At 35.9% G+C, this 24,233-nt stretch overlaps 1 protein-coding gene across 1 annotated transcript in view; it reads left to right on the top strand.

Annotated features, from left to right (window-relative positions):
* Positions 1-21,486, top strand: part of LOC139697238 (early endosome antigen 1-like) — a 39,024-nt gene extending 17,538 nt beyond the window's left edge. The window contains exons 12-17 of the mRNA XM_071595912.1: positions 33-395; positions 2,569-2,769; positions 4,162-4,347; positions 4,760-4,943; positions 6,784-6,950; positions 10,407-21,486. Of these exons, the coding sequence (XP_071452013.1) occupies positions 33-395; positions 2,569-2,769; positions 4,162-4,347; positions 4,760-4,943; positions 6,784-6,950; positions 10,407-10,634 (1,329 nt within the window). The 3' untranslated portion in view covers positions 10,635-21,486. The remainder of the gene's footprint in view (positions 1-32; positions 396-2,568; positions 2,770-4,161; positions 4,348-4,759; positions 4,944-6,783; positions 6,951-10,406) is intronic.
* The last annotated feature ends 2,747 nt before the right edge of the window (positions 21,487-24,233 follow it).

Here is a 24,233-nt window from a genome sequence, read left to right as displayed (position 1 = left end):
TATTGATGAGTGAATTTCTTTTATATTCTCAGATGAAGGAGCTGAAGGAAGTTAAAACTGTATTCACTCTGTTGAAAAGTGACTTTGAGAATTGTAAAAAAATTCTCTCACAATTTCTTATGGAATTCCAAACTGTAAATAAGCTTTGCAGAGACAAAGTAGTTCTCATAGCCGTCATGCAAGGAAATCTTGAGCAGGATTCAAAAGAGTTGGTAGAAGTTAAGAAAGAGCTGGTGTCTACCATGAGCATGGTGGATGAGAAAAATGCTGCCATTGAAGAATTAGTAATGAAGATAGATACTCAGCAGAAGAGGAGTAGTGAATTACAGGATCTCAATTCAATCAAGCAAATGGAAGTTGATGAACTAAATTCTACCCTTATGGCAGAGAAAGAGGTAATGTAAAATCTTAAAGGCTCTTTTTGCATGAGAATTTTCCCTTGAATTGATTTATTCAAGGTCAAACCTGATGTCTTTCGTCTACATAATACTGAAGTTCTAAATTAGCGAAGTACGGCAAATTATGCTAACTCCTTCCGACTGCTCTTACAGAGCAAAGGGTTAAGTGGAAGAAGGGACTTTGAAGTCTCAGTCTCACCCTAATAAAGTCATTAAATAGGTAAACAGCCCAAGGGAAAGGTATGAAAGTCAGAATTATAGGGTAGTATCAAGGTTAAGGGTTAAATTATAGGGTAGTATCAAGGTATCACCCAGCACTAATAAGCATTCTGTCAGAAAATAAAGACTTCTGTGAAAGCGTGTGATGTTGTTCAATAAGCCCTTTGGAAAAAACAAATTATTTTTGATATATTTTTTTAAAAATATTCAACATTATCTCCTTTTAGCTCAATGCCATTACCCAGCATTTCTAAAACTTCTCTAAGCTATCCAAAAAGCGGGATATCAGAAGGTTCTCAAAATAGGCTATCTGTGTTGGCAATGACCTTCACGTTTGACGTGAATGTTTTTCCATGGAGCCCCTTCTTCAAGCTTCAAAATAGAAAGCATCTCTGGGGCCAACTTTGGTGAATAGGGTGGATATTGTAAAAATTCAAATTTCAATTCATAATTTTCACGAACAAAACTGTGTAGATAGGCATTGGTATATTGTCTTGATGGCAGAGAATGTTTTTCTTTGTCAAATGAAGATGAATTTTATTGAGTCCTTCACTCAATGGGTCCAATAACGATGCGTAGCACTTCTCTCCATTTATAATTTGTCTTCTTTGCAAATATTTAATTAGATAATTCCGTGTGCACCCCGAAAAAAACTATGGCCATCAACTTGTCGACCAATTTAACCATCTTAACCTTCTTTGGAGTTGGAACACATTTAGAAACCCACTGTTTCAACTGTTCCCATGTCTCTATACCAGTATACTGATGTATTCATGTTTACCTCACAGTCATGTTTAGAGGCTGGTTTGGCCCTTTACCATTGCAATCCTGACTAGGATTGCAATGGTGAAGTGCCAAACCAGTCTCCTAAATGACCACACAATTGTGTTTTATCTTCACTGCGAGCAAGCATGGCACCTATCTTGCCAAGATTTTTTCGACTCCCAATTTTTTGTGCAAAATTGAAAACACTGTGCCTTGTGATATGCCTGAGGCCTCATATATTTTGCAAACTTTGATTCTGTGATCACTCGAAACCATATTGTGGATTTTGTCAATCATTTCAGAGGGAGTGGCTTCCACTGGATTTCCCAAACAGTGTTTATCATTAGTGGATGTACGGCCATGTTTGAACTTATTTACCCTATCATAAACAGTCACAAATACAAGAGCAGATGTGCCATGAACTTCATCCAACTCGATTGGTTTTGATCACTTTTGGTGTTAAGCCTTCTGAATGGAAGTGTTTAATCACCCCATTAAACTCATTTTTTCTTTTATCTAAATAAAAAAGAGTTTGACGCGAAATGTAACCACGTGATGGATATAGCTGAAACATTAACAGCATTCTAGTGAGAGATGAGGCTTGTTAAAAGTAAGCCTTTTTTATACCACCAGTGCTTGGATCTCTTGGATTTTTTGAGTAATTGTTGAACTATCCACCTATGATAAAAGTCAATACAAGTGTAAATGCGGGGATCATGATGGTATGGTGGCTAATGTACTGGCTTCCCATCAAGAGGGCTCGGGTTCAAATCCTGGCGGTGGCGGGTAATTTTCCGTGGTATCCCAATTCCTACTTGAGGTGCTTTGTGGAGAGCACTTTGAGTTAGTATGCTGTCCATCGGATGGGATGTAAAGCTGCAGACCCCTTGGTGCCTAAAGTGGTGTTGTTAAGAGTAGGCTAATGCCAATGCCGGTTTTCATTCCATCCTTCATCCTTCCCTGTCCATCCCTAATGGTGCAAATGACCTCAGCTGTCAGTCGTCTCCCCTAAACTACAAAGTGTAAATGCAAAAAAGCTTGAATAAAAAAGATTGTTTGAGATGTGTAAGAAATACTAGATGGGGAGTGGGTCTTTGCTAAATAGTGTATGCTGAATCATTCTTAATGGTGATCATAACTCTTGTGATTACTGTTAAAATTTTAATGTAATGTTCTATGATTTCAGAAATCCACCAATCTTGAAGGTATTGTTGAACAGTTGTCTCAAACTAATAGCAAATTGAAGGCTGAGTTGGAAGAATGTGAGGATAAAGTTAGGCGCTTGACTGCTGACCTACTTGCTTGTGAAAAACTCAGAGTGGATGTGGAGACATCAAGTAAGGAATTGGAAGGCAAACTACAAGTTGACATCACTGCCAAAGAATTGGTAAGATATCATTGAATTTGGGTGCATCCATTAATTGCACAATGGGTTTTGGAGCATTCTGAAATTCTTATCACTTTTTGTGAGATTAATTTCAGAATACATTTAATATGCAACCAACACTATCCTCCACAATTTCTTTCCTCCTCTGTCATGCCCTCTGGCATTTTTCAATCAACCCTCACTCTTGTATCAGCTGTTTGTTTTGCCTAAAAATTATCCCAAAAAAATTCCAAAAATACTTTTATCATGGAAGTATCATAACTATGCATATGAGATCTGTCCAGAAAGGATCCAGCCGTGCAATATTTTGAGAAAAATAGCCTATCTAGTACAATGAGGCCTTAGCCTCGCTCTAGGCCGCAAACTATGACCCAGGTTTTTTAAAAAAGGTCATAACTGCAGAATTGTCATGGGTGTATGGCTATGACTCTGAAACAAAAGCCCAGTATTCCCAACTGTTGGTTGACGAGGTAAAGAAGAAGGCCAAAGGACAGCTGATGACCATTTCAATAAAGGACTTGCCAATTGTTTTAGAAAGTGGAAAAGATACTGGGATAAGTGTGTGAGGTCCAAAGGGAAGTACTTTGGAGGGGACTAAGGCATCATTGTCCTAGGCAAGCTATTTTTCTCCAAATATTGCTGGCCTAGATAATTTCTGAACAGCCCTCACATACTTAATCTTAATTTATGAGTGTGCCATGAATATGTCTTGAGCAAAATGTGTAGATCAAATATGACATGGAATTTTCTGGTAATAATTGACGATTTACAGCATAGGTTCCTATCTTAAGGGATTGTGTATTTCTACCAAAATATTTTAAATGTCAATATCATCATTGAAATATTTGTAATACTAAATTCCATGATTAAATGAATTCCTGTTTTTTATTATAATCTTAACTTAATCATCAAAGTAGGCGGGTATGACTTTGAGGAGATAAAACAGTTGGCATATTTAGGTGGTATTTTGGACAAAAGTGGGCATGTGGGTAAGGGCGTTTAAAAAAGAATACTTGTTAAGGAGATAAATGTTTTTAAGGGGGAAGGAATTGACCAGCAAGAATTAATGGAAAGTGGGAAAAAATAATTTATTGAGAGACTTAGGAGATTAAATTATGAAGAAGATTGGAGAAAATAAACTATAGGAAGGACAACAAATGAAGTGATATTTACAGTTAGGGACAGGAGGACACTATTTGGGGAAATTTGAAGGCGTAAAGATATTTGGAAAGAAGTGGGAGTCTTCTTGATTTGAGTTTTGTGAAATATTTGGGTAATGTATCGTGAAATAAGAAGTCGCACTTGTTTCACAAATGTCGCATTTCTTTCCTTAAATAGTTGATGGTAAATGAAATTAAGTGAGCCATTTCATTGAGATATTTTTGACTCCAGGTGATTGAGAACCTTGAAGGTGCTAAGAAACTACTAGAAGAGCAGCATGCTGAACTCAAGAAAGAAATGGAGGAGCAGGAGATCCGGTGCAGAAATGATGTAGAGAAAGGGAATCAAGAGATTGAGCAGTTGAAGGGCAAACTGTCCAAAGAGGAAAAGCTACGGGAAGAAGTAACAAAAAACCTGGTAATGTAAAATGAAATAGATTTTTATGTATAGAATGTTTTACTTTCATTTTGAAGTACCTACCTATGAAGTATTTACCTATATTTACAGTAAACAATTCAGAACTCTATTTTCATATGCATAGAATAAAATCAGGATGTACTTGTTTGCTTCTTAAATTTTGAGAAGGCATTCCATAGATAAATTGAATAGATTCAATGATGTATTGCATAAAATAGGAGTAGATTGGAAAGAGAGGTGACTCTATTTGACACCTGTACATGTCTCAAACTGCTCAGGTGTGAATGGTGGATAGAGAGAGACGTAGATATGGTCCTCCCTTTGCCAGAGCTGAATGAAGGATTTTGGCATTTACTTTTGAGAGTCTTCGTAATGCTAAAATAATCAAATGTTCATTTTTATCATATTCCAGGAAGAAGAAATGTTGGCCAAGGCTACACTGGAAAGTGAACTATCTCAGTTTAAATCAGTACATGATTTGGAAGTAACAAGGCTAAATGATAGCCTTAGTCAACTAACATTAGAACTCGGTTTAAAGGAAGAGTCAGAAAAAATGAGAGAAAAAACCATAGATAAGCTTCGGGAACAAAATTCAGGTTTGTATATTTTTGCATTATTGCTGCTTGTAATTATTGTTAGGTGATGTATATGTATGATATTGTGAGTTTTTAATGGTTGCTAATGTTGAATAAATAAGGGTTAGTGTCTTTGTTTGTGCATCTTTTCTCCGTGTTGTATAAATACATCTCTTGTTTCTTATTTTAGTATGCTACATAATTCATTTATTATATTTAATTGCAATGGAAAGAGGATTCTATTAATTTTAATTGAGTGACTATTGTTTCAAATACTCAGTTTGCAGGATGACTTAAAACTGTGTATTAATGAATTTGTGTGTATTTAATTGAATTTTATGAGGCATATTCGAAAAGGAAGTACCGTCCTCCTATATTTAAATAGTGGCATGTCAGCACAAAGTTGTATGCATGCATTGCTATCATTGATTCTTTCTGATGCAACTGGAGTTATTGTTTTGAATCAGTAGTAATTTGCTTGCCTGTGAATGCAGATAACAATGCCTGCAAAAATTGTTGCTTCCACCAGCTACGAAGTGCGTGTTGTTGTGTGCAAAAGGATCATCAGTGGCCAAAATTTATATGGAGTTGTGCTTAGTTTATGGACCTACAGTAATGAGTGAAAGGAAATTCAGACAATGGTGTCGAGACTTCATAAATTGTCACAGAAATGTGCATGATGAAGAGTGGAGTGGCAGGCTCACTATCCAAACCAATGAAATTGCTCAACAAGTGGACTAAGAACTCCGATCTGATAGATGATTGACTATTAATTCTCTGACTGATTAAGTGCATCATGCTGGACACACCACGAATTGAACGATTGCTTCGGAAAAGCTCGGATATGGCAAATTACCATTGCAAGGTGGGTACTGAAAATGCTTACCGACCAACACAAAGAGCAAAAAATATTGAGTGGACCAGCGAAATTTCATCATGTTGGATGCACCACTATTTTAAAGATTGTTACAAAAAAGCTCGGATATCATAAAACTCCCGGATACCATAAAATATACCGGAAGTGCTTATTGACCAACACAGAGCAAACAATTTTGAGTGGACAAGCATTTTTGGACTGCCATCCCTGGTCCTGACCTTTAATCTAGCTACCATTTCCTCTTCTCCAATAACTTGACCTAAGGGACAAGTTGTACATTAAGCAATAGTGCCAAATGGCTTTAAAGGTTGAGTTATGTTGCTGGATTAAAATCTCTTGTGTAATTGGAAAACTATGGAAATCCCCAGCACTCCTTGGGCCTAATCCCATCTGTTTTAGATTAACTCCCAAAACTGAATGAACCTTTCCAAGGGCAGAAGTTTTATAGGCTGGTCCGCTGCATTATTAACACTTCAGCTGACTGTATTTGCAGAAGCTATCAGTTTTAATGATTGTACTAAGGATATGGAAATGGTATTCAATTAGGTGATTACGATATATGATGATTACAACAAGGATATGGAATGGCACTTATATGATATGGCTAAGCTTATAGTACATTTTTGATATGGTAATTGTACCACATGTTATTACCAGTACTTTTACACTAAAGCCTCATCAAGTTTTTAACCATAACGTATTCTAGGTTGCCCTTCCATCTGCAGAACGATTCAGCATAAAATCTTCCAATTGTGCTAATGTCAAATACAATGTTTTTTGGCTTATTTATTTTTTCCCTTGCTATATTTTATGGGGAATAAAGCATCCCTGAATTCAAATTGGTTTTCCATCAGGTTGCCTTTAGTTAAGCTTAATATTTTTTCTATTAACTAATGTTTCTATATATATTCTTTATTTTTTTATGTATGTTCCCAATCAGTTTCTTTCTGATTTATGCATAATATTATTTCTTCATTTGTTTAGCCATGAAAATGGAATGGGAGGCAGAGAGGCAGGCTTTACTCGAGAGGTATATACAGAGTACCAAGGACAATGAACATGTTCAAAGTACAGCCAATGATCTGAGAAGGCGGTTAGAAGATAGTCAAGCAGCCCTTCATGAAATTGGGAGGGAAAACCAAACCTACCAGGTAAGTAGCATTTTGAGTAGCTTCAGTTGTGATGTGGTGGAAGTCAAACACAATGATTAACTGATGGTAGCACTTTTCCACTTGATAATATTTTTTTTGCGACCAGGTTTCAATGTATTATAACATCATCAGGTCCATCTGATGATGATATAATACATCGAAACCTGGTCGTTAAATAAATCTTATCAAGTGGAAAAGTGCCACGATCAGTTATTCATTAAGTAGCTTTTGATTTAGTGGTAGGTTGTTTGTTTAAACATTTTTATTAGGTAGGCTTTGTTTCCTGATTATGTGAATCATTTGAAAGTATGAGACCACTAAATGGCATATATCCTGGTAAAAGGAACTCAAATACTTATTGGATATCTAGAGAAAAAGAGCTTCCCGAAGCTTCCAAAATAATACATAATAGTAATAGATCAAAAGTTAATCTGAAGACATCTATTGGAAAATTTCTGGAAAAGTTTATCTGAATTGAGATTCAATGATTCAATTGTGGGTGAAATAAATGTGCATGAAGGGCAGCTCTTGGTTGCCAATGGGAATGTCTTTCTCAGCAAGCTCTGGCTTAAATTTACCCCGATCACCTGCACCTGCCCTTCATCAATGATCAAGTTGTGTAGTTCCTGTGTTCTAGCTATAGTGATGTGTTTTGTGAATAATTAATACTTTATTCTTTTACAGTGTTTAGTGCTTAACAGTGTTTTATTCGTGTGTGTGTGAAATATAAGCTGCTTGGGGGAGCGGAGTGTTTACTTTGTGTTTAAGTGTTTCAATCATATAAGTTTTGCCCCATGACATGCTCTTCGCATAAATTGTAATTGATCTCAAATTAAGCATTTTCATCGGTAATCATAACTAGCAAGTGGATTTATTCATTAGTTAAGTAGGTCAGTGATATCGATTACGTGATAAAGTAGTGCTCATTGAGCCTACGTGGGTCGCGGTAGTCCAGTGGGTAGAGAGCGTTGGACTGCTGACCAGAGGGTCCCGGGTTCAATTCCCGGGCAAGGCACTCCGGGCACCTGCAGCTCCACCCAAGCTAAAATGATTTTTCGGGAACCAGGTTTTCCTGGGAAACCATAACCGGCACAGGGAAAGGAACTGGCCCCCCTACCCTGATGTGTGAATTTTCACACGCCGTATAGGGCTTAGTACTGGGTGAACTCCACCATCACCTACCAAACCGACCTTTGGGTTGATTACTGTGTTTTATTGAGCCTACAAAAATTATTATTAAAAAATTAAGATATCAGGGCCTCCTTCGCCAACATTCACCTGGAAATCCAATGGGTTAGGAACCCTCTGAACCATTCTGGTGTTCACTACATGTCTGAGGCCGCTAGGTAGAGGGTAGGATATTCGAGCACTGCGGGACTTTTTCAGGTTAAAATGTAGGTCAAATAAAGGGCCTCTAAAATCCAAATAAAATTTTTCAAATAATTTACCTTTGAATGAAGTGAGGGTCAGTGTTCAAAATGCATGCAATAGTTCTCTTTATGTGAATCAGATGTCATCAGGCAGAAAAGTTTTTAAGGGATATAATAATAATGAGAAGATGATCCCTGTTAAATATTCAGGTAATTGTAATGTCAAGGAAATGTCTGTAATAGTAGCTAATTGGCAAAGTTTATAAAAGAAAATTGCAGAATATCATTACCTTATTCAAACCACAGGCCTAGATGAAGTTGTTGCAACTGAAAGCTGGTTATCCATTGATATTGTCAACGGTGAAATTTTCCTGAAATCCTTTTCCATGTACAGAAAGGACACTGTGAATAGCATCAGGGGTGGTGTCTTTATTGCAGTTAATAATTCTTGCATCAGTAGGGCTGAGATAATTCCAGATAATGATTTTGAAAGCATTTAGTGTTCAATCATTAGTCCTGAATCCAAAAGAATCTATATATGTGTATTTTACAGGCTGATTGATGGCTGGATTAAAGACTTTTTGAATGGTCGGGTACAAAGAGTTATCATAGATGGTTCTAATGCAGTAAAAGTCACTTCAGGTGTTCCCCAAAAAAGTGTTATTGGACCTCTTTTCTTCCTTCTTTAAATTAACGGCATTAACTCCATGGTTAAATATAAGATGTGTTTATTTGTTAATGATGCAGTAGTTTATCAAGATATACATTGTCCTGAGGATAAAGCAGCTTTAGTAGATGACCTTAATGCCATGCAATGCTGATGTGACAATAGGCCATTAGAATTAAACTTTAAAAAGTGTATAGTGATGAATTTTCAGAAAAATTCCCTCCCAATGCCTACTACATCAGAAATACCAAATAGAAAGTGACCAAAAATACCAAAATAGAAAGTGACCAAAAATACCAAAATAGAAATAGATTCAATTAAATGTCTGTTACCCTCACTCACGACCTCTCATGGGTCGTGCAAGAGCGGGCAATTTCTTCATTCTTCTCATGTGCGGGGAATTAGTGGATAAGCTAACAAAAAATTAAGATTTATTAGAGGAGTATTGGTGAAATATGATAAAAAGCTTAAAGAGAAATGTTATCTTTTGCACATTAGGCCTCATTTAAAATGTGCTGCTAGTGTATGGGATCCTGCTGAAGTTGGATTGATTGTGAAATTGAATCGCATGCAGTGTAGAGGAGCTAGATTTGGAAAACGCTGTTATGACAAACGAATGAATTTTGGTCAAACTTTCTTTTATGAAGAATTTTTTCCCCGCTTGTTACTCGATTTGTTTATATTTCCAGTAACATGTGCACCACAACTGATTCAAACCACTGGGTACAGCAAACTGCTGGATGGAATGGCATGCCATTTCACATGGCATCTACTTACCATTGTGCCAACATGAGAACTTTTCAGACCACCTTTGTGAATTGATCTTTCTCAAATAGTGATTTTTTTCCCATTCCATCACGCTTCCCTTGCAACTTTTTGTGTGTCCTTCAGTAATCAATCTTTGCCTGATGAAGATGGCCTTGTCATCAAAATAGTGTTGCTTCTCCCTCTTTCTCTCAGTCTTTTCCCCTCCTTAAAAACCTCATATCACTTTCTATCAACCCTTATCTTCCACCACACCACATCCTCACCTTGGTGACCACCCATTATATTTTGTTGCTCTGACTCAGCAAAGGTGCCACCAGTATAGAGCTGCTCCTGCAGCCACCCCTGGTAAAAAATTCAGGACTGAGTGCTTGAGTTACTGTTTTCGTGTTGAATCCTCTCCCATTCTTCGTCTTCCCCACTTCAATATCATTGGCTGTTGAAAATTTTTTAAGAAATAATATTCACATTAGGCCAAAACTAAAAGTCCTTAATAACTAAAAATAAGAACTTTTTTATAATGGAATACACTTTTGTTCTCTGTCCGAGCTTTTGCTGTGGACAGAGAACATGATGACACAGTGTCCTGTGCATGGATTGCATGGATAATTGTGCTTTGCAATACTTAATCTCCTGGTACATCTTTTTTCTCAGATGGAGATTGCCAAACTATCTGGGCGTAAGTGGACTGAAGACTCAGATGTCACAAATTGCATGAGGTGTGCAAAAGAATTCTCAATTCGTGTTAGAAAACATCACTGTAGAAATTGTGGACAGATATTTTGCAATGACTGCTCATCCAAAATGGCTGCTATTACCAGCAACAAAAAGCCAGTAAGAGTGTGTGAAGCATGCTATATTGAGCTAGTTAGTCCTAATTAGTTGCCAAGACTGAGTTTTGTTGAATTTTTGTTTCATTTTGAACTTCTCTTCAATCAGTTTAATCTTTTATAGACACTTTTGTCTCTCCTCTTTCCTGAAATCAAATGTTTCCTCTTTGGTCCTTGATGTTTCTTCAGCTATGTTTTGCAGGTTGTTTCAGCACATCCAAGTTTTACTTTCTAATTTTAACTACTGTTTGGTCATGAAATTAAACTTTTGGATATAGCCATTGTTGGGTAATTTATCACAGCATAATTCTAAAAGCCATATTTTTGTCATATTTTTTGAAATGATCTATGAAATCAAATTTGTTATGTGAATTGAGTTTGATAGCTCTTCATGTTTCAGAGCTCTCAGCACAGGCTTGAGATGAAAAGTCACTGGTAGCCCACGAGACAAAATAAGTTTATCAAATTGCAGTTGCACAGAGTTTTTTTGTACAATTTCAGTGTGGTGTTGCATGTTCAAGTACCATGGAAATTTGTGAAACAAAATTTGAAGTATCATATGAGTGTATTTGTTCCTGCTCAAGTAATTCACTGAAACTTATTTTATGACTGAAGTATTCGGGCAGTCATTTAGGTGGATTTTTAAAACTTTGTTGGACGCTCATTTTTCCACAATTCCGAATCTGCCCACTCATGTTACCTTTTTTCATTCAGAATGAGTGTTTTTTGAAGTTTGAGACCATGGTTTATTGCTACTTTTAAGCATTTATACAGAAACATTACACAGTGTAGTCTCAATATAAATCAGTGCGAATCATTTTAATAAGACATTCAGATGCTGCGTGACTATGTGAAAGCACTAACAATAATGGTGCTGAATCTTGGTGCCAATCTCATTAGCATGGATATCGTAGTGTATTTTTTTTGTTACATTTATTTTTCTTAATTTAACATCTGTTCTCTATTGAATAATTTACACATGGAACAGGGTTTTGCTAATTTTGTAATGCTTTCCCACATTTGTCCATATGCCCAATAGTATAAGCATATACCAAATGTTTACTTAATGCAGAAAAGGGCTAAACAAGGTTAACTGCAATTATTATATTAATATTTTGAATACAACTATTGTATTGTATAGGAATGGATTTTATTAACTATAAGTATGTTACTCTATTCATATGTACTTACCTGTATCTTAGCATCCGTGAAAGTCCTGATGAGGGGAAAGGGAAAATGGTGCAAAAAGGGTGTAGAGCAAGGAGGGAAATATGATTCCCTTTCCAATCCATGCAACTATTTTACCATCCAATTCAGATGTTGATGTTTTTGGCATTGCCTGTCTCCACTTCTAGTAATGAGTATTTGTGGGTTACTGAAGATTTAAGGGTATGTGAGCTTATTGGGTTCAGCATGCCTCACCCTGAATGTCTGACAACCATAAAGTCTGTCAACCTGAGCCCTTTCCTTCCTTTCAACTTTCCTTCTTCCCTCCCACTGCTCACCAATCTTCTGTAGAGATAGGAAAACAGTAAATACTTAATTGTTCCAAAATTACAAGTTGTATCATCTCTGTCTCTTGCTCTTGTGCTTTCCATTCTCTTGCGAAGTACCAACCTAATGTAGTGTAAGCTAGGGCCAAGTGAAAGGTAATGTAAATCTATTTCTAAACACTAAATCACTGTCTGGCATTTTTATCACTTACATCAAAGAGAAGCAGTCAGGGACATTGAGAAGAAGCTATGTATGACAATCAGATATCTCATAAATTACAACTTGTCGCAGGTGTTTTCGTTTATGCCATTCACCATCCAGTAATTTTTTCTTGGATTAAACCATTTGCTCAGAGATAGTAGGATGTCCATAGGAGCGTTATGTGCTACATTTTGGATGGGAGTAATTCCTGTGCCTTTCAATTATGTCAGAGAGGGTTGTGAGTTGTGCTTCCCTCACTCCATGCTCCAACTGTCCCTTGTCATTACAGCCTCATCCCACCTTGACTTCAATTTTTTACAGAATATTTTCAACTCTGTTAGCATATATTTTTAGAGTATTCTTTCACTAGCAACTCAGTGACCTACTGACCCTTTTTCAATGCAGCAGAGTTACTCTGCTGTCAGCTTAACTTTCTTCGCACCTCTGCAAGCACGTAGCACAAATTAGGTTAAGGTACACCAGTATACCCAATGTGTTCTTATATGTGAATCTGGTGGCAGATGATAGATTGATGATGGATAGATTTCACCATAGAACAATGCATAATTGTATGGGTTTTGTTTAAGATTCAATAAATTATACAGGTACAGGTATTCAAATACATACACATATGGATGGATTTGAATTACAAAGTAATGAGTATTAAAGATTTAAAAAACAGATTTCCCTGCATTGGCTCTTTCTATGTTTTCTTGGACACGATAAAAAACATTAGTTACAAAGAAGTCTTTTAGCAGTTTTTAAAATTTATTTTCCTGGGGAAGTATTTGTGTTAGCTCTTCAGAAAGTTTATTAAAGAGCTGTTTTCCTGAAACTTCTGGATTTTTTTGTGGTACTGCTACTTGGCTATGGCCATTATAAAGATCATCCCTACCCATGGTGTCAATCTTCTGTGAACATCCCTAATTATGACCAGAGAATGGGTTTCGGTGCAGGCATACAGAATCACATCATACAATATATGCAGGGAATGTTCATGATTTAGTTACATTTGAAACACTCCTTTCAGGATTTTCTTGTATTTAGTTTAAATATAACCCTTAATAAACGTTTTTGAGGGGTGAGTATTCTATTGACGTTTCCAGGTGCTTGAACTCCCCGAGCAGATGGTGCCATATCGAGCTATGGCCTTAAATGTAGAAGTACTAATCTCAGTATCCTGGCATTAGTACTTCTTCATTAAAATAGCAAAATATTTTAACGAGGAGTAGGGCTGAGCATAATTTTTACTACATTTTTTTCATTTGGAACCTTGAGCTTAACTTGTTGTCAATTTAAAACCCTACAAATTGGTGTACTCAAACTCTGAAATCAATTGGGTTCCTATTTCTACAGAAATTTGACTGAAGGTGTTTATTACTAAATGCCAAGTGAACTTTTTCTTGCGTTTAGTTGTAAATTATTGTAATGCAGCCATTGAGCGACTGAATTCATCATAGCATATGTATCAATTTCCAATTGAAATGATTTAGTAGGACCTGCTATTAGACTTATGTGGTCTGCATGGAGCTCCATGTTATTATTCTCTGGAGAGATTATGGCTTTTTCAATGTCGTTAACATACACCCGGAAAAGTAAAAGCCCTAATAGAGAATCTTGTGGAACACCATATTTAAAACTTTTCATTATTGATTTGTAGGTAGCACCATTTTTTCATGCAATTTCTACATGCTCTTTCCTATTTTCCAAAAAAACAAATGTAGGCCAGAGATGAGCTAATCCCTTGATACCATCATGTCCTAGTTTAGTCAAAAGAATGCTAGATTTTATTATTTTTCTTGATGACTTTCTCAAGTATTTTATTAATTTTTTTGAGGAAGTCATCAACTGGTGAACTTCGAGATCTTTACAGACCAAAAAAAAATTTTAGGTACATGTGCAATGTATTTACCAAAATGGACAATTATGGGCTTTTCTTTAATGTATTAGCAAACATTGGCAAATAACTAGCAATTAGCATAAATCATATAAACTAGATTGCCACATTTCAGTATTTTTATGTTTCAAATTGTCCCAAGAAATCACTGCTGCTTTTCAGGGTGTTGAAGGCATGCCGTCATTTATATTTTTCTTTTTTATACTTTTTTTATCATCTACAGTGAACAATTTTTTAAACTAAGAAATAGACTTGCATTCATAATGCCATGAGAGCTTGTAAACTTATTGAAGTCTGTAAACATTTCCACCTGAAACAATTTTTCAAAATAGATAAAATATTTCTCTCGAATACCTTATTTTCCCATGCCCCTGCCTATAAAAGCATTTCACTTACATTATAATTAGCAGACTATCTATTAATAATAATGTTTAGGCACCAAATCAGTGTATAAGTGTTATTATTATTAGAAATATTGTGCAAATAATGTGTTAATATTTAGGATAAAAATATTGAATCAGGCATGTATGGATAGTGTAGTGCTTCGTTAGGTTATAGATGGACCCTGGCACTACACTTTATTTTCCTTTAAGCTCTAACCAACATGACTGCAAAAATCCTTAATCCCATGCCACCTACAATAAATCATTTTATTTCCCTTAATTCTATTCAAAATGCCTATTTTTGTCCTCCTCCTACCTTGCTTTTCAAGCATTCTTCCCTCTATTAGCCATCTTTGACACACCACTGCCCATCCCATTATGGCTTTATTTTTTGTGGCGTATTACATGAAAGCCTTATGTAGATGTATTTTTAGCAAATTATTTGGTCTTTACGTCATGATTTCTTTGTTCCCTGCATTACATTATGCAGAAAAAAGCTGCAGTGATGGGCACATTACTCATTATATACATGTCAAATATGTCTGGAAGTAATTTTCTAAAATTATTTATTGAAAATTATTATGCGTTTTGTAGTAAATTTGTAGATGTACTTTTTGGAAAACAGCCTGGGTAGTTTGGACTTTTATCCCAGGCTATCATTAAGTTCAGCTGTAGGTTTGGTGGGCACTTGTCTTACTGATACTAGTCACCAGCATTGGCTTCCAAAGCCAATGCTGGTGACTTCAAAAGCAGATAATCTGAGAAGTAGTACTGTAGCAGATAACTGGCCCTCTGGTGGGTCTTATTGCTGTTGTCTTATGAGTGTGAGATGGCTTTTCAGAGGAAGCAATAGTCCTAGTCCCAGAATTCACTTGACTACAACCCTCTCACTTCTGGCAGAACTGAATGATCAAGGTCACCCACCATCCTACTCAACCTCAAAGCACAGACAGCCTCATCTGCATCTTCAAACATCACCTAGTGGTTACACAATGATATTCAACATTTTATAAATAATTTTTACAGCCAAGTTTGCCACTCTTTCTCTATTTTTAGTAACTCGGAAGGTAACAAAAAAGATTTCTTAAATGTCAGTAAAAGCTAGATGTGCACTTTCATATTGTACTCATGTTGTACTAATAAGAATGAGCAACTCATCATAGAACAAGTGTACTCTTATGTGAAGCTCCTTGAGGAGGTGAGAGAGCAGGAAATGGGAGTGGGTTGGCGGGTATGGGAGAGGTGGCCTATTGCTGGGACCAATGAATGTTCTGCCCCATCGGGCAAGTGGACATCAGCTGATCGACTCTTACTTTATGTGTGAATAATCAAATCAGCAATTCAGAAATTAGTTTCTTTTGTGCATTCAATGAAATCCACTTTTAAAATGTGGAGCACACATTGGTGTAGCATCTGTTATACTCTAGCACTAGTCTCTTAGTTAACAAAGTTGATTACGCACATTTGCACATGCATCTTAGTTTTTTATTGAATTTTATGAGTTTGTTTCATTATTTTATATTTTCATTTAATTATCATTATAAGTTATATGTTGATAGTTAAATGAAAAAAATAAACTGTGTATAACACACTAAAATAGGGGTGTAACTCGTATGACATGAAGGAGTGATATGAAATCAAGTACATTCTTCAATATTATGAGTGGCACTCTATCAGAGTGCATGAGCACAAGCCCTGAAATCACATAAAATCATCGTCTGTGTACAGGGGACCAATATCTAGTAATGCAATGTAATTTATTCCTTGATCCTTAGATGAATTGTTCTCTTTTGTGTTCGTCAAGTAGGTGGTGGTGTTCTGGGATTTATTTTCCCTAAATACCATGCAAGCAACAACTTGCCTGCTCAAAAGAATGCATTGAAAATCAAATTAGGTTATTTTGTAATTGTGTGTAGAAACGTATCTGACGAAAAGTTATGTGGGTTGTGTATAGATCTAATTTCCAAATGTAGCATTGAATTGTAAAAGCTTAATATCTGAGCAAAGCCAAGTGGTTTAATTTTAAGTTCAATATTAAGTATCTAGTCTTTGCCTCTGAACAGGGGTTATGAGTGAGTTCTGTTACCTCCACCTTTGTGTGAGAATGCAAACCCCATAAAATCAAATTTTGTTTAAAGCTTTGCACTAGAAGGAATGTAGTTACTAGAAATTGTAATTCGTCAGTATTTGTAGGCAAGTGTACATTCTTCATTACCAAATATTACCCATGTATATATTGGTTTTAAAAACCCTCAAAACTTATTTCGTGTATGCTCTACCCAACAACAGAAAGATATTCTCATGGGTCACCCAGAAGATCACCTAAGGTATATGGAAATTATGCACTCCGTATTAATATGGTAAGGGGGCCACTTCCATTCCCTGATTTTTTTAGGAAGATGTGGTACATTCACCATGGGCAAAACTGGAGGTGTCCGTAGTCATTGGAGTCAAATCAGGCCCTTCAATCAGTAGCCAAACATTGCACTAAATAGGCTGCCACACGCCATTGCCATAGGCTGCCTGAAAATCACATGTAGTCTGTGCCTGTGTATAGGGGTCATGATACCCAAAAGTAGATGTAACCTCTTGTGAGTGTACAGAATTAGTTACTGTGTTTTCTATGTTTTTGTGTGCGGTAACGTGAGTGCTGACATTAAGAGTCCTTATAGAAGTGCTAGCGGGGTCATTTCTTGAAGATCATGAGTAACTTATACATTTGTGCGTGTACATATTACATGCATAACATCACCATCACTTCAGTAGTTGTCATCCTTTACATGACAATGGTGCTATTCCTTATGCTCTTAACTCAGAGTTGTCATTCATTCAACAAATATCTCTTCCATTCCCAAGCCTTTCTCCTCCTGCACTTCCTTCTGAACAAATAGCTCCTCAACCACTAATTCACCACCCACCATGCAGCCCACTGCAGAAAAATCTCTATTTTTACTGTCTTACTTCCCTGACATACAATCCCTTGAAACCATTCATAGTGATATTTTCCTCATCCATTCTAACAATAAAACTGCTTTAATCTACTATCCAAATGCCTCTCCGTTACTTCTACTAAATATCTCTTCACCCATGCTTTTTTCTTAATGACCACCACCCTTGCTAAAATCCCTTAAATCCCATGGACTGCTTACTGGTGGCCAGTGAGAATCCCTCCCCCTAACACCATCATCTCTTTACCCATACTTCTACTTGTACTTTAAGCAGCATCCTTTATCATTTTAAGTGCGAACTCAGGCCAGTTTTCTTTATCCACCTATGCACAAAACCCAAGCATAAGAATTACTCTTTAAAGAACTTCTTGTCGCTCTCATTCCTTATTATCCATCCTTTGATAAAGTGGGGTGAGACCTTATAAAATTAAAAATGAATGGACTAATAGGAATTTTTTAATTTATTTAAAGGTTTGAATTAAGAGTGAGGGCCAATTTATCGTTGTTTACCTGAGATATTTGTTACCTTTAAATACAGTAATTTCTCTAGGAAACTAGTTGAATGGTGCACTTTTCTTAACTGTATAGGTATTCTCTAACAATGAACATAATAAGGAAGTGACTGCTGCATTAGCAATGCAGAATTGGCATGTGAATTTAGCGTATTCTTCAATTGTGAAGTGGCATTCCAATGCTATGAATTAAGTTATCACTGTTGTGATGATGCTTAAATTAGTCAACATTTTAAATTGGTCATGTTGACCACACTTCCTAATGAAGTATTAAGGATTTTGCACTGCACCCAGCTTCAAAAATATTAAGAAATATGTTACCTGAGCTACATTATTATCATTTGTAACTTTACCACAAGTTTTGTTAGTTTTTCATCAGCCCTGGCTCAAAAAAAATTTACTGCTGAAGTATACTCTTTCATTTACTGATGATTGTCGATATGTATCTCTTCATACCCATTGCATAAAAGTTACCTTGTAAAATAAATGGCAGTCATAAATGATAGTAAAAATTGATCTTTTGAAATACGTGTAATTATGCACATTATCCATCTTTTTAGTTAACTTTATTGCCTTCTCACTCATTTATTCGGAAACAAATTGTATTCACTAAGTTTGGCTATTGACTACTATAGTACCAAATATCAACCAGGCCTGTTTCCTTTCAGCAATGGTACAAGTAAGCCCACCACTATAATCGTCACAAACTTACCAATGATTGGTAATTAAGTAATTTTGTGTGTGTAATAATGTATCTGGCACTTTCCCAGTGTATATTTGGGGTTAATTCTTCTTGGGACTGCCATGAGGCAAGGTCTTCCATTTTATTTTTCTTACATAATTCTAAGTCTAATGCTCACATGTGGTTAACCTTTATGTCTTTTTCTGCATCTAAGGGCTATTAGAATTTTCAATAAATTTAAGCAAATTGAAAAGTAGTTTTGTTGAGTTGGAACATTGATGAAAAATCTTTATTTTGGTTCACAGAACTTCAAAGTAGTTGTCCTTAGTAATTTTATCAGTTAAAATTAAGCTGAATCAGTTTTGTGATTTTTTTGTTGTAGATATTGCTGTCATCTATTACCCTGTTTTGTGAAGGCCATTTCTCATGCTTGTTCATGAAAAATGGTGTAACAAGCATGGATGTTATATGCAGACAAGAATCCATATATATGTATATGGATTCTTGTTAGTTTTTTCTTGTAGAAGGAATGTCTGAGGTTTGCTAATAGTTCTTTTATAGCTCAGCCTCAGGTCAGGAAATAATTTCAGGGCAAGTAGTTTGAGCTCCACCAAGTAATTGCAGAGGCAAAGGGTTCATTCCTTTGAATGAATATTCTGTAGATGACTGGAATAAGGGAAACTAATCCTGATATATCTTTATTTGCCTTTTATCTTAATTAAGTTGACTATATTAATTTTTTTACAGTTTTGGTTACTTTACTTTTCAAGTTTGAAGCATTTGGAAAGCAAAAGTTTTAGATCCGAAAAGTTTCATTACAAAGATACCAGCATTTTTTATGAAGATTCTTTTAGTGCCAAAATTTGTTGATTCTTTTACTTGAGCAATTTTCATGCTGATTAAGCAGCTTAATTCAATTTTCTTTTGTATTCTTTGGGATTTAATACAAACTGAGATGATGAAGATTATGGAGGCATTTTAAATGTCACTCATAAAGTTGCTTACTTAATGTTATAAGCAAATTGTCTTTTTGTTGTGACAGACATCTTGCACAAAAACAGCAGGGGCCTTTGAATATGTGGATAAGTTTTTTTATGAATCTTTCTGGATAGCAGGCAATTTTTTTTTTTAACACCCGGCAGTAACATATAAATTAAATAAATTAATAAAACAGAGTTCACATTTGTGCTAACCTTTCCTGCACGGGCACTAATATCACATTTTTGTCACACTGTTGATTTAAATCTGAAATATTGAGGATACTGTTTGTTTCTAGCCATAGATACCAATATTGGTGTTGATGTGGGAAAATGTTTCTTGGTTAAAGTTATTTCTAAATATAGAGGCAATTATTATGTTGTTCTTTGCTTTACTCCCTATCTTAATTTTGATGATTACATGTAAAGGTTTCAAGGTTCTTATTTCATCTTTGTACTCTTGTGACATAACTTCATCTAACTCCAGTAAAGTCATATAGTTAAATGCCATGGTAATTTTAAAATGGTTTAAGTTTTAATGATAATAGTCAAGTGCTTCATTTTGTGAAACTTATATTGCAACTTTTCCTTGTAAAAGCTTTAATGAGCATTTTTTCTGCAGTTTCCCCTGCACTATTTTTGATTGATCAAATCACACCTGCTGTAAAGCTCTTGCCACGTAAAAATCCTAAACGTTGACAGAAAATTCACATATGTTGGTTAAATATCACTAGCCTTGACAATTTTAATTTTCCATGAAAGTAACATTGGTATTATTAAGATTCATGCAAGGAGATGCATTTAAGTCTCAAGTATCACATTATAACATGGGACCAACAACATTATGCACAAATGTTTATAAGTTTATATTTATTTAAGGCATAGGATGCAAAGAAATTTGAAACATTGAATTTTTAATGTTTATTATGTTTTACATGATATCCATAAAGCTTATAGTGGAAATAATACCAAAAATATAATTGACCCATTTCAAAATTGACCCATCTCCAAAAGCTTGTATAAAAGTTTACTTTCTAAGGCTTTATTAGGACCACATGAAATCTTCAATTTTCCATAAAAAAATGAGGGAAGAGCTTTATGATCAGTGTGAAGTTAGGTTCTTGTGTAAAGTTAATGATATTTTCATGTAATATGTTACTTTAACTTCATTTTCATACCTCTTAAGCATCAATTGAAAATGATTAACATAAGGTTCTATTTGTTTTAGTTATGTTAAATTTTGAAATATATGGGCCAAAGTCTTCACTTTTCCATAATTTTGTTAATGGCAAAGTGTAATGTAGTAAATGCTGGTGTTTACCAAACTTTTATATTTTTGCTTACATAAATTCAAAGCTTGCAAATGTCATTTTATGCAGCCCTGAGGCTACCTCAACTGTACAGTTGTCTTCTTATCTGCATGAATTACAATAATTCGGAATATATAATTTTCTCCCTATTAACATCTTAATATTTTGATACCATTATATGCAAGTAAAGTGCTTGTCATTAAGATTTCCAAAAATGTATATTTTATATTTTACTTTATATAAAATTTACTATATATTGTTATTAACATAATAGTTCCAATGGTGGGGCATTTCATTTCAAAACTGGCAACTAAAGGAAGCAGCTTCCTGCAAATGTGTGCTTTGCAGAACTGCCCTGTATATGTATGTTGTAAATTTTTGGCATGATGTTGTATGATACTTTTTATGTTGGCCTTACCGCTGCAGTGTATTAAAATGCACATATTTCACTTAAAAAATAGAATTTGTCATTTTAAATGATTTAATACCCGGAAAAGCAACTGAGGTAATAAAATAAATATTTACAAATATCACAATGGCTCTTTTTTTCTGAATTGTTCAAATTTTGTCATTCATTTTTCTGCACCTCTTCTGCATCTAGCCCATTTTATTCCCAAAAATAGTTTGTTGTATTATTAATGAGGATCAACTGTTTAGACATATCCTTCTCTACACACATAGAAAAATTAATTATTGAAGAAATATAATGCCTTACCAGTCAAATTTAATTTGGTATATGAATAGTAAAGCAGAAGAAGTTAAGGTTGTTCAATAAGTCTCTAGGAAAATAGAGAAAAACAAATTTGTTTGCTTACATACTTTTTATTTTTCAACATAATCTCCTTTTAGTTCAATGCACTTTCCACCATTTCCAAAAGGTAGGATTTTAGAAGATCCTTCAGAAAAGGTCTCTATTTTAATGAAATTTAAAAAAGTCACCGGGGGCCAAATGTGGTGGGTGTTGTAATAATTTGAACTAATTCCATAATTTTCACTATCGAAACCACACAAGTGTCCACCCAAATATTGTCTTGATGGGAGAGAATTATTTTCTTTACCAAATAAGGTTTTTCTTGATTTCTTCACTCAACTGATGCTTAGTACTCTCAATTTATCATTTCCCTTGTTGCAAGTAGTCGATTTAGATCTTTCCACATGCATCCCAAAAAACTGGCCATCAATTTGTCGGCCCATTTTACCATCTTCACCTTCTTTACTAATGGATTACTGTTAAAAACCCACTGTTTCGAATGTTCCTTTGTCTCTGAAGTATATTAGTGTATCCATGTGTTGTCCATAATGATTTATCGATGCAAAAACTTATCAGGATTACAATGGAATAGAGCAAACTAGCCTCTGAATCGATCACATGATTGTTTATATTATCCATAGAGCAAACCCATCTTGCCAAGATTTTTTTCACACCCAATTTTTTGTACAAATTGAAAACACTGCACCTGGTATTAGGCCTGTGGCCTCAACTATATGGCTAACTTTGGTTCATCAATCACTCAAAACCAAATCATGAACTTGAAGTAAGTCACTTCCATTGGACATTCCAATTGATTTTCTTCATTTATGGATCTATGGCCACATTTAAACCCATATGCCCACACAGGAGCAGATGTGCCATAAACTTCATCCAACTCAGCTTTGATTTCTTTCAGTGTTGAGCCTTCTAAATAGAAGTATTTAATCACTGCACAAAACTCACTTTTTCCTGTTTTCTATGTAAACAAATGTTTGTTGATTCAGTGACCATGAAACCAAAACCAGGTAATGTGTATAGCTGAAACCCTGACAGCAGTTTAGTGAGAGAGGAGGCTTACTAAAAGCAAACATTTTCGGATAATGCAAGCGCTGCTATCCCTTGGATTTTCAAAGGAATTACTGAAGGACCTACATACTTATGAAAATTCCTCACTTCATGTCAGTTTCTCAGAGATAGTTGTTGAACTCACCGGAGGAAATGAAATAATCATTTAATGTGACAGTGAAATGACTTATAATTGACACGCACCAAATTTATTGTTCAGCTACTTTGAAAACTTTGGGATCTCCACGGACATCTACCAATGTTCCTGCATACAAGGTGAGTTTTCTGTCCTAGCCTCAGAAATGCATATTCACACAATTCTTTCACACACTATTTATTTATTTAGCCTTAGTCTGAAAACAGCACTTTTTGGCCTTAACATCGGACTACTAACACTGAAAACAATGGAGACAATTACAAACACCCACCCAAGCCCTAGGTGGAGGAAAACCCACCCAGGCGGGAATCGAACCCGCAACCCTTGGATTGACAGACGAGGATGTTACCCCGCCACCACCGAGGCCAGCGAATGTGAATTAATTACTAGGTTTAAGCAGGGGTGGCCAGCCCCAATACTCTCCTCCCTCTCAATCAATCTATCCCCTACCAACCATCCCAACAAAATAAAATCCCTGTCTGTGGGCCTCCACACATTTTTCCAGCGACCCTGCCATGACCGGTACATGCCCTGAAGGCATCTTTGGGGACCTCTCGCAAGGTTGTCTCACGGCTGATTGGCTCTCTTCTATGGATGAAAAACTGTTTCCTTTCAGGGCTGCCTTAATTTGAGGGTCAAAAAGAAGTCTGCTGGGGTGACGTCAGGACTATTGAGGGGTGGGGTAGCATTGACACCTGGTGTGAGGCCAGGAACTTACGGACTCTTAGCGCATTGTGGCAAGCCACGTTGTTGTGATGGAGTTGCCAGGTGTTGGAGATGTCTTTTCTCATTCTGATGACCCTTTTTCAGAGTATTTCCAGCACATTCATGTAGTAGGTAGTGTTAACTGTCTGTCCTTGAGGAACAAACTCCGTATGGACCACTCCTTGACTGTCAAAAAAGACAATGAGCATTGTTTTCACTTTTGATTTGCTCATTCTTACCTTTTTGGGCTTGGGGGACTGGTTGGTGTGCCACTCAGAGCTTTGGCGTTTTTTTTCTGGGTCGTATTAAAAAACCCAGGTTTCATCACCAGTGATGACATTGTCCAAATATGTTGCAAAAGTTCACTTGAAATTTCCGCTCAGTTGGCCTTCTGTGACACGGTTGGCACGCAGAGGTTTACAGTAACTGACATCCTGCCTCTTCCACAGCTTGGAGAGCACTGAGACTGGTTTCGCGGTAAATCTTAGCCACACCTACTCCAAGTCATAGGATCTCACTCCGGCCAATAGAAGTGGCATGGGAAATTCAATTGCATTACATTTGGATTG

The sequence above is a fragment of the Hetaerina americana genome, unplaced genomic scaffold (genome assembly GCF_022747635.1).
Source record: "Hetaerina americana unplaced genomic scaffold, ioHetAmer1.1.p SCAF_70, whole genome shotgun sequence".
Lineage (NCBI taxonomy): Eukaryota > Metazoa > Arthropoda > Insecta > Odonata > Calopterygidae > Hetaerina > Hetaerina americana.
Note: the sequence above shows the minus strand (reverse complement) of the source record. Positions and strands in the feature narration are given on the sequence as shown.